Below are 12,254 nucleotides of genomic sequence, written 5' to 3' on the forward strand. Positions count from 1 at the left end.
TATATAAATTTAACGTCATTAGTGATTCTTCTTCAAATTGATCGTCCACCATGCACTATAGATTGTAGAGATATTAAAAAAGTTTAAAATTGTGTTATTTTTTTTATTCTAAAATTACACGGCACGGCGACATCTACCGTTATAGCCAGGAGCGAGGCAGAAGCCATAGGTAATTTCCTCGGGAGCGGGTTTACCATTGTCTTCCTCAGCCGGTGGTTCGTTGACTTCACTGTCGTCATAGTATACTTCAGTGGAGGGCCCGCCGAAACAGTAATTGAAAAGTATACAAATATTAATACCACTCCTAAGCGGAGGTTTGATTAGATAATGGTCATGGGGGTAATATCTAACAGGGTAATGACGGTCAGGGTAATGACTATCAGGGTAATGTTTGTTAGGGTAATGACTGCCAGAGTAATGATTACCAGGGTTATAACTACTAGAATATTGACTGTTATGATAACGGTTGCTAGGGTTATGGCTACCAGGGTAATGATTACCAGGGTAATAACTATCAGCTTTGTTTGTTATTTTCTGAACCGGACTATGATGGACAGATTTGAGGTTAGGTGTAACTTTGACAATTATTACTCCATAATTGTGTATACGATCGCTCCCGTTGTTATATTTTGAATATCCTATTGTTGCAAAGATTTGAAGAGTCAATACGACACCTGTGGACAAAGAACAGAACTAAACTGTGGGCGAAGTGCGGGCTTGTATTTCACTTCTCACCATCAATACAATCACATTGCGCTATTGTGCCGCGACGACAACGCTGTACAATTCGCTGCATCTCACTTCGAATCGATTCGATGGTGAGAAGTGAAATGTAAACACGTATAACTCCTATGCACTCATATACGAAGACAGAAGCGACTCCTTAAGCATTGTAAAACGATTTATTATCACTCTATCTCGTTTCTCTTTCTTGTATGAACGATGAGAAAATGAAGGAATTAAATGGCCCTGTCTCCCATTAGCTGGCAATACTGGATGTTTATCAACAAATCCTGGCCGTTCAATTTGGTATTGTAATAGCAAAAAAAAAAAATAGTTCGATAAAAATCCGTCTTCTTCCCTTTTTTCACAGACTGTGTATATAGTTTTCTCTGTCTAAGCTTTGTTGAAAGAGAGAGAGAGAGATTGGTAATACCTGCCCGCATAACTAAAGTTGTGTTCTCTTGCCTACTAATAGACTTCAATTTAATTACAACTATGATTTATGCAGCTAAAATTAATCAATTATGATCCACTAATATGAATAACAAACCGTGAAATCGAAAAAAGAAGAAGTTTTATGTCCAATATCTTAACTGAAATCGAAATTTAGAAAATATTTTTGGTCTCTGAGTATAAGCGACTGTGATGTAAAACTATGTACAGGATGGCTTTTGAAAAATCTGCCTGAAAACAATCAACAGAATTGAAATGACTTTTTCCTGGGATTATTTTTTTGGTTCAAGTTTAAGATGGCGCCTCAATTCAGGTACGAATCCCTCCGTTATTTTTAATTTCTTATTGTAGAGGATCGTATGGTCGCGATACTTTTGTGACACTTTTTTATATGCCCTGGGTTCCACCATTCGAATCTATGCTCTGGCTGTGTCGCTTTTATAATATATCAATCATACTTAATAAATAAAAATGACCGAAGTTAGAGTTGACTTTGTTGTTGTTTAAACACAGTTAGCTACTAAAGTTAACTGTCTAAAATTCAATTCAATAAAATATATCTCACTAGCTTTTACCCGCAGTGTGAATTTCTATGCAAAAGCGAAAATTTTCAAAAAAAGAGATAACCTATGTTTGAACGTCTTTTGAGCGTCTTTAACTACATGCATACGGAATTTCATCAAAATCGATCTAGCTATTTAACCGTGAAGGAGGAACAGACAGACTTTCGCATTTAAAATATTATTATGGACGGTTGTTCTAAGATCTAAGATAAACTCATGTCCGCCACTATTGTGTGCATTAGAACCAAGGTAGAAGTAATTCAGAATTTGACGACCTTGGTGGCGCAGTGGTAGGGTTCTTGCCACTGAACCGAGAGGTCCCGGGTTCGAGCCCCGGTCGGGTCATGATGGAAAATGATCTTTTTCTGATTGGCTCTTGGGTCTTGGATGTTTATCTATATATGTATTTATTATAAAATATAGTATCGTTGAGTTAGCATCCCATAACACAAGTCTCGAACTTACTTTGGGGCTAGCTCAATCTGTGTGATTTGTCCTAATATATTTATTATTATTTACATAAATTTTGATACATAAATTTAACATAAATTTCTATAGCAGTATGAGTTATTTCAACTAAAAGCTGTATTTAACTATCGTATTTTCAACCTTAACAGATGTGTTTATACTTTTGCTGTTCCAAACAATCACTACTGGAGATCCGGCGTCACCAGCAACAGAATTTTGTGCAAATAATGGGCGAACTTACACTTATCAAGAACTTCAAACGGTTAAATCAACACTGCCTTCTTTAAAATTATTGCATCAAGGTGCTTGTTCAAAGATTTTCGAAAAATTAGCTGCAGCGCATGATTTTGTACCACTGAAAACTATTGACGAAGCAAAAACAAGATGTGGTAATGATGGACGAACTTATCAAAACGATTCGGAAGTGAAATTATCTAAATTAAAAAAACCAGATCTGGAAATCTTACATCCAGGGCCGTGTCTGCTAAAATATAAAGAACTCAAAGTGCTTGTTTGCGGTACTGATGGTAAAACTAAAACTTACAACAACGAAGAAATTTCGTCAAATGTTTTTGATAAACCAGAACTAAATATAGCACACATTGGACCATGCGATAAGCAAGGGCGATTTCGGAAAAAGCACAAAAATACGGTTTGCGCAAGCGATGTTAAAACATATGATTATCAAGACTTTAAATCAGCTGTAAAAGTAAAAGTTAACCTAAAAATGCTTCATGCAGGGCCGTGTGTGTTGCAATTGGTTGAATCAGAAAGTCGACCAATAGGACGTTGTAAAGGATGCGATTGGATACCACAATCCGAAAATCCAGGATCTGTAAAGAGCGGTTCTGGTCATCATGTTAAACTATATTATCCTGGGTACCCTGGGGGACCTGGTGGGCCTGGTGGGCCAGGTGGGCCAGGTGGGCCAGGTGGACCTGGTGGGCCTGGTGGACCTGGTGGACCTGGGGGCCCTGGAGGTCCTGGGGGTCCTGGTGGGCCTGGGGGGCATGGTGGTCATGGCGGTTATTGTGGTCCTGGCGGATATTGCGACCATGGCAACCATTGCGGCCATGGCTGCCATATAGATCATGGATCCAGTCATTCGATATGTGATTCGAATGTAGGCAAATTGATATGCGGCACGAAAGATATAGTAGTAGGTGGTTTTGGTATTATCAATGATATTGCTTCTTGCATATTTGATATTATTTGGTGACAGGATTTGTCGGGGGCGATTTCTTGCGCAATCGAATTTATTAAGTTCGTTTTCACCAATCATTTCGCAGGTATTAAGCATAAATGACGATCTCGGTGGCCATGATGGAAAATGATCTTTTTCTGATTGGCCCGGGTCTTGGATGTTTATCTATATATGTATTTGTTATAAAATATAGTAACGTTGAGTTGGTATCCCATAACACAAGTCTCGAACTTACTTTGGGGCTAGTTCAATCTGTGTGATTTGTTTATTTATTTATTTATTTATATTCACAATCAAAAAATTTGGTTTCATGCGTTAGATTGTGATTTTAAGCGCAAGCTTTAAACAAAATTGAGAACGTTTATGAATTTGACTCCGCGAATATTATTAGATCACTCTTCGTAAGTGACTTGCCACAGGCAATTAAATATTCACCCGTGAAAACAACCGGTACCACGTGCGGCGTTTGGAGACGCATGACTTTATTCCCTAACTTGAGTAAGGCAAGAATATTTATTTTTTGAAGTAAACATTTCTTTAGCGGCTTTGTGCAGTTTTTGTGATAGGTAAAAAGTTTTAAACTCGCGGCGACCCAAAAATTCCTAAGACGTCGAAAATGCACAACGTTAATATTGAATTTTTGATTTCCGCCGGCACGATTACGTGTTGCGATGTATGTTTGTTGAAATATAGGTATCTCCGCTACAAAGGTATAATTTATTGTTTTTATTATATTTAAACAAGAATTCTGATATCAGTTGTAGTATTATATAGTATCCGTTCAGGAGTCAAGTAAGGGCTATTTCCAATTATCCAATAAATGATAAAATACAAATACATTTAAAACCGCTAATATAGTGTAATTACTAATTAGTTAATGTAATCATGTATTAATGAAATAAACCATTAAAAACAATGAAGTATTTTTATTTACTTAGTTCTAAAGTGTGACTCGCTCACATATCGGAGGGCAGAAGGCGGCCGGGTCGTCTACGTAGGTACGTGCAGGAGTGGCGAACAAGTTCAACAAAGAATTGCGCGATATAGCAATGGACCGAGCACCGTAGAAGAAATATTGAAGCCTTGGCCCAGTTTTGGAATATAAATAGCTATTACAGTATGATAATAAAATAGTTATTTAAATAGTTTCATTTAGTGCTATTAATAGTGTTGGTAAGGTCAGAGAATATTGTAAATACATATGTATGATCTAGGTGAAATAGATAAACTCTAAACTCACGATCATTATAACAACTGTAAGAATGCAGCAGCTGGATCAGTAAACGAAGATTTATAGTTGGTTGGAAAGTCAATTTTCAAAAAGTATGAAATTATAAAAACGAATTCAACAATCATAAAAAAACTAAAATTTTGTAACAACTTTTATTAAGAAGTCATCACCATAAACGTAATATTTAAAGTCAACAAATATTATCTATCTTTGTGAATATTTTAGCAAGTTGTGACGTCACCTTATTCCTGTCATTTAGTATGGAGCGTTTGGACGAATCCAAAAATGTGTGATTTTATCATCAAACATTTCAGCAGTAAAAAAAGGCCTCTTCAAGGAGTTCCAACCTGACCAGTTGGAAGCCTGCACCAGATATTTCCCTGTCACTTTAGTGAGGTCACCCGACCACCTGGGGGGTACGCTGCAGCTTCTTTTATTTTTCATTGATTTCCTTACAGTCTTACAGTCGTATTCCTCGAATGTGGCACCTCAGACAGAAACACTGTTCACCGAAGCACGTTTCGCCGAATTTTTTTTTTATATCTCCAAAACCTAACCTAATGATGTCAAGCAGAACTAAATTTACCGATTATTTTAATTCAAACTTATCTATAACGTCCTCTGATACCTCGCATTGACAGCAAAAAAGTAAGCGAGCTTACCGCGAGCTCGACGCTGTTTTGGTGGCAAGGTGAAGCATGTTGACGAAGGACGCATATTCCAGCAAACGTGACTTTGATGGATGGAAGCAGTGTTGGTAGGTAGATATAGGCTTGTCCGTTTCAGCCTCCGAGCTGGCTGGGTGTGGTGCATATTTATATTCATGTATTTTAATTCAAACTGATCTAGATTTTGAGCAACCAAAAAAAAAATTGTGAATAGTGTTTCTGTGAACTGTATACACTCCGTATTCCTCATGGTCAATAAGAATGAAACAAACGCAGTGACTTTCTTGGCAATATGATAAAGTGGTTTGCCATTATTTTCTCCGTTTCACATACTATATAAATTATCAATTAGAGTGTAGGATTACTCACGGTATTTTCCTTCACTGGATAGTTTGCAGGAAACGGAGAAAAATGTTACATATCAAAAGCAAATTAGCTAATAAATATTCAATTATACGCTTTTAATAAAAAACTTGTCATAATCATAATTGTTTTAATTTTATTTACCATGTTTATAATTTCTTAAATAATAGCTTTGTTAAGCGTTTGATTTACAATTTAGAGGTAGAATAGTTAACTGTAAACATAATTTAAAATGCTGTGGAAAAAAATGTATAATGGTAATATTTTTATTGAAGAAAATGCTAAGTTTGACTAAATTATAAAGCAACCCAAAATTGGAGATGAAAAAGCATAAAAGCTGCAGAACCAAATGAGAAAACGTAAAGTGATTAGGTTTTGGTGATGGCGTCGCTGCTGTTAAACAAATTTATCAAAAAAATGCCTTTTCAAAATTGTTCCAATTTCTCCAAATTGGTCGTTGATTCAAGAACCATTATTATTTTATTAGCTGTTCAGTATTAAATTGAAACCATTATTATTTTATTAGCTGTTCAGTATTAAATTGAAAGTGTGAATAAGTACCTAAGCAAATTGATGTTGTTTTGTGGGATTCCTGTGCTCAATGATTAAGATTAATTTTTTTTCAGCGGCAACATATTCCATAATTCTTCTGTCACTCCATATTACTACAGCCACAACGTATATAACAGTTTTGAATAAAAATGGTGATATTACAAACATATACGAAAGAAGAAGTTTACCACAACGGAAACCTAACCTCAAAATAGTTAGCCGTTATATGGAATCTCGATTATGTCTAAAACAAAACTATAACAATACAACACAGCTATACAAAGATGATGAACGTATTTATGATGATGAAATAGAATTAATTCTAGTTAGAATTGTAGATCCAGATTTAAAAATTCTGCACCGACTTCATTGCAAAAGTATGACAAAACTTTTACACGGAAAACCTTTATTATGCGCAAGTAATGGTAAAACCTACAAGACTTACAGAGAATTCTCTCTTTCAAGATTACAACATCACGGATGGGATATGGTTTATAAAGGATCTTATCCCCCTGGTTTTAAAAAGCGGGTAAAACCTAAAGTGTTTTTTGATGATATCCTACTTAGAAATCGTAAAATACGTGACCTTAATTCGAAAAGTTACAATAACAGAAAATACAAACAGGTTTTAGTAAAACATAACCTAAAAGTGATAAATTCTGGACAAGATTTTTTGAAATTGAAAAGAAATTATGACAGTTCAATTGTTGAACGTTTGGCTAATTCAAAATGGCGGTTTAATCCCGCCATTTTGGATACTGCTGGAAGTAAACAGCAAATCGAAAATAAGAAAAATGAACAGTTCAAAGTTTATGAAGACTTTGATTCCGAAGAATTGGAGAGAGAAAGATATAAAATGAAAAACTGTTGGTGGTGTTATTGGGAGCGGAAAAAAATAAATTCTACTGTAAATGAGAAAACATGATATAATATAAACTCAATATACCTAATTTGAATAGTTATACAAATGTAACATTCGCCAAGAAGAACAACAAAATCTTTTGTTTGTTATGACTTTATTGTACTAAAATAATAGACACTTAAATTAAAATTAATAGAATAAAGATATACAATAGCGGACTTATCTCATGTACAGATCTCTTATAGTCAACGATAAGTTAAGTCACAATAGTTATCAATGTCAGTGACAGATGTCATGTTTGAATTGAGCGCCAATTTTCTCGTTACCTAGTTTATACGAATTGTTTGTTGTCATTGTTATTTTATGTAAAAAGTTCTAATATAAGTTTAAATATATGTTCCTAATTTCGTTAAATATATGTAACAATGTAGTCCACAAAGTACAATACTGTGATTACAAGTAGATTATTATAAATTTGCGTTTCGTTTTCCCTAATACAGTTTTCCTATACTTGTTACCCATTATCCAACACAATGTTACTGTTAATTGCTACGATATTAATATTTTTGGTGAGGTAATAAATGCCATTTAAGTTCATTTTTGAAGGTTTTAAGTAATACTACGCATAACATTTAATGTTGTCAAGGGCTCAAGGATGATATGTGTGTCAGTGATCTAACAGCTAGGGATGCCGACGACAGTGACAAGTGGAGACGAAAATGTAGAAAACTGACCCTGGGCGATGGTTCAGGAATAAAACAGGAAAACAAATGTGAGAGATGAGAGAGAATGTGAAGTAATTACATTTCAAGAGTCTTGATTATATTCTCATCATTTTTAATTAGTAGCTTTTAATTAGTGTAGTGTATGGTTTTGTCACAACATTTTTAGTCCCGATTGTGTAAGATATTTATTTCAATGTCTTAGTTTACTCTCCTCTCCTTTTAGTTTACTGCACGAATGTGAAAGGACTACCACGAAACATACAAACGCACGTTACTAACATCCACATGCTGTCTTTTTTCTATATCGTGTACGCATCGTGTAAATAAAAAGACAACTTGTGGTCACAATGACGTGTCAGATCACCATTTGTCCGTCTACCCTTAGCGCACTTTATGTAGATCCCTCTGGGTCTTGGGTTCGATTTCTATTGCGAGAAAATGTTTGTACTTGTGATCACAGGTACATTGTACCCGGTTCTGTGTTTTTGTCCATCGGATTCACGATACAAACTTAGTGTGGGCCGTTAAATGTTTTCAATTTATAAACAGACATTTTGCAATTTTCTGTTAGTAACACACACATGATTTAGACAAGTTTCAACGTGGTTGGTAACAAATGGCTCAAGATTAATCTTTGGAACACAAAAGGGAGTGGGACACATAATACAGGCTATATAAAAACACACACACACCCTAACCTAACTAAATTAACACAATTCGTCCTAATATTACATGAGATTTTTAGACTGAGCATGTAACAACACTAAAATTTATGATTAGAACAGACTTGATTGGATTTTTCAAAGATAATTAATATTTTTAAACGATTTTAGCTATGCTTTTGTAGAAGTCAACTATGTTTGATAGCAGGTTATGGAGAGGTAATGTACTTAGCTCAAATATGGCAATTTTATGTTTAAAGTGGTAGCTATATTGGCTCTGGGTTGCCTCTTCCTTAGAGACTAATATAGACTGATCAGAGTATAAAAAGTTAACCGACGAACACCTAGGTATTCCACAATTAGGTATTACAAGGAAAATAACTAGGTCGGTTATCAAAATCAATTGCATTCAAAAGTGTTTTGGAATATGATTTAATCTCGTCCAATTTATTAGACAGCAGCGACTTTGTCCTTTGTTACTTCATCTTTATCATTTTATTTGGTTGTCAATATTTATTTCTTTTTTACAGATATTATATTTCTTTTGCTGTCTCAAACAATAATTACTTCTGGAAATCGGACGTCACCAAATACGGAATTTTGTGCAAGCACTGATCAAGTGTACACATTTGAAAGACCACATAAAACAGTTTCACTATCTTTAAAACGATTACATTCAGAAAAATCTTCGAAAACTTTTGACCAATCAATTGTATCACATAATTTTGTGCATCTAAGGACTCTTTATGAAGCAGTGTCAGTACCGTTTCGTAATGAAATTCTTGAAGATGACACCATTTGCGGAAGCGATGTTAAAACTTACAATGTTCAAGACTTTAAATCTGCCACGAAATTTAATCTTGATCTTAAGGTAATACATTTAGGTCCTTGTGTGTTACAATTACAAGAATTCCGTGAACTTCATCCATACCGTCGTTGCACCAGTTGCATATATAATTGGTTACCAAAATTCGAAAATGTGGTGTCCGAATCTTCGGTCACTAGTGTTCCTGAACTTTCGGACAGTGTTAGAGACTCAGATGAAGATTCTAACAGAAACCCTGGGAAAAATCCCAATTTAGGGGATAATTCCAAAACTGATAGTGACTTCAGTTCCAATTCAGTGGATAACAAAGGCGTAGAAGAGAAAAAAGTCAAATATAAATTGACAAACGTTTTCGGAGATCCAGGTGTTACTCTTGGTGCTTTGGTGGAGAATTCCGACGAAGGCTTGGAAGATTTAGGTGATGGCAAAGGGAAAGTAAATGGAAAACAATTCGAAAAGGTGAAAAACCTTTTTAAAGAAGAGGATGCAGGAAATGGCAATGGTAAGGGCAAAGAAAAGGGAAAAGGGAATGGCAAAAAAAAGAAGAAAGGTAAGAAAAAACCAAAGAAAAACCAAAAATTAAAACATAAACCTAAAAAATACAGACTTTTTGGTCCTCCAAAACGTGAAAAATTAAAATACTATGAAGGTAATGGCGGTGTAGGTGGTTATCACGATGGATATGATCATGGCCATGGGTATACTGGTCCGTATACGATACCAGGTGCGCCAATCATGCCTGGTAACTCTCCCAATATGCCGGGTTATGGTGGTAACGGTTATCCTAACCATCCTGGTATACCTAATGGGCCAGGGAATTATCATGGAACCGGTGGTAACAATCATTATAACGCTCCTAATATGCCAGGATATGGTGGTAACGGTTATCCTAACCATCCTGGTATTCCTAATGGGCCAGGGAATTATCATGGAACCGGTGGTAACAATCATTATATCGCTCCAAATATGCCGGGATATGGAGGTAACGGTTATCCTAATCAACCTGGTATAACTAATGGGCCAGGGAATTATCATGGAACCGGTGGTACCAATCATTATAACGCTCCAAATATGCCGGGATATGGAAGTAACGGTTATCCTAATCAACCTGGTATAGCTAATGGTCCCGGGAATTATCATGGAACCGGTGGTAACAATCATTATAACGCTCCAAATATGCCGGGATATGGTGGTAACGGTTATCCTTACCATCCTGGTATACCTAATGGGCCAGGGAATTATCATGGAACCGGTGGTAACAATCATTATAACGCTCCAAATATGCCGGGATATGGTGGTAACGGTTATCCTTACCATCCTGGTATACCTAATGGGCCAGGGAATTATCATGGAACCGGTGGTAACAATCATTATAACGCTCCAAATATGCCAGGATATGGTGGTAACGGTTATCCTAACCATCCTGGTATACCTAATGGTCCTGGGAATTATCATGGAACCGGTGGTAACAATCATTATAACGCTCCAAATATGCCGGGATATGGTGGTAACGGTTATCCTAACCATCCTGGTATACCTAATGGGCCAGGGAATTATCATGGAACCGGTGGTAACAATCATTATAACGCTCCAAATATGCCAGGATATGGTGGTAACGGTTATCCTAACTATCCTGGTTTACCTAATGGTCCCGGGAATTACCATGGAACCGGGGGTAACAATCATTATAACGCTCCAAATATGCCAGAATATGGTGGTAACGGTTATCCTAACTATCCTGGTTTACCTAATGGTCCCGGGAATTACCATGGAACCGGTGGTAACAATCATTATATCGCTCCAAATATGCCAGGATATGGTGGTAACGGTTATCCTAACCAACCTGGTAATGTTCCCGGAGGTCCAATTGCTCCCGGGGGCTTTCATGATACCGGTTATTTTAATCCTAATATGCCAGACTATGGAGATTATGGTTATCCCATTTCTCCTGGTGGTCCCGGGCCATGGGTTCCCGGAGGACATGGATGGACACCTGGCATGGATATATGTCTTACAAAATATGGTAAATATGCATGCGACAAAGATAGTAATGACATGGCCATGAAAATAGCATCAGATATTATGGGAATGGTATTAGGCTAAGTTACTGAGGCCAAAACTAACGTAAGACATGATATTACATTCACAATTCTTTTGGAATGTTCACTAAATCCCAAGCATAATTTCATAGAATTTCAAGAAGTGGGCCCTCAGACCACAGTACCACACGCAGATAAATGTTCTCACGTTAGAAACGTAATTCTTTAATTTACTTCTTAGAATATAATTCTTAAAATTCTGGAATTTGAAATTAAATGTTGTTTTCCATTATCATTATTGAAGAGTGCGACTCGGCCTACAATTAATCAATGTTTAGTCTCTTCTATTTTTTTTTTTTTTCATTTAGATAAGCAGCTAAGTACAGTGTACTTATACTGCTACTAGGTCAAATTCAATGCCTTATTTTACAAGTACAATTTTGTGAAATACTTGATAAAATGTATTTCTTAATAATTGTAACTACTCATGTGATAATGTAAGGTGCAATTAGAAAATCATCTATAAAATAAAGACAAATATTATTTTTGCTTGTTTTATTATTTATATGTTTAGACATGTAATGAGAAGGGAAGAGATACAACCTGATAAAAATGGTGATGAATTATATGGATATGAATTTGGATGGAAAGGAAGAGGGAGAAAAAAATTTATAGAAAAGCATAATACTTATGACAGGAAATTGATTGACGATTGCTGTGGAAGGAAAATACATTATAAGTATTATTACTGTTTATTCTGATAACTAAGATCCTTAATTTTGTAAACATGATAGTAAATTATGCACCGACCATGTTTAATCTGGTTTCTAATGCATTAAATTTAAGCCTTACAACATAAGTCATGCAGCTGTGATTAAATTTAGACACGATTACACTAACAATGTATGGCCCGAT

At 35.7% G+C, this 12,254-nt stretch overlaps 3 protein-coding genes across 3 annotated transcripts in view; 2 read left to right on the plus strand and 1 right to left on the minus strand.

The window, feature by feature from the left end:
• Window positions 1-12,254, minus strand: part of LOC128681802 (uncharacterized protein) — a 74,554-nt gene that overhangs the window by 51,880 nt on the left and 10,420 nt on the right. The window lies entirely within an intron of this gene.
• On the plus strand, window positions 1,281-4,327 carry LOC128681804 (uncharacterized). The gene is made up of 2 exons (XM_053765998.2): window positions 1,281-1,489; window positions 2,357-4,327. Exons 1-2 carry the CDS (start codon window positions 1,432-1,434, stop codon window positions 3,424-3,426), a joined length of 1,128 nt encoding a protein of 375 aa, XP_053621973.1. The 5' UTR covers window positions 1,281-1,431; the 3' UTR covers window positions 3,427-4,327.
• On the plus strand, window positions 8,595-11,884 carry LOC135309998 (collagen alpha-2(IV) chain-like). The gene is made up of 2 exons (XM_064436893.1): window positions 8,595-8,693; window positions 9,005-11,884. Exons 1-2 carry the CDS (start codon window positions 8,669-8,671, stop codon window positions 11,401-11,403), a joined length of 2,424 nt encoding a protein of 807 aa, XP_064292963.1. The 5' UTR covers window positions 8,595-8,668; the 3' UTR covers window positions 11,404-11,884.

This window comes from Plodia interpunctella, chromosome 28 (assembly GCF_027563975.2).
Source record: "Plodia interpunctella isolate USDA-ARS_2022_Savannah chromosome 28, ilPloInte3.2, whole genome shotgun sequence".
NCBI lineage: Eukaryota > Metazoa > Arthropoda > Insecta > Lepidoptera > Pyralidae > Plodia > Plodia interpunctella.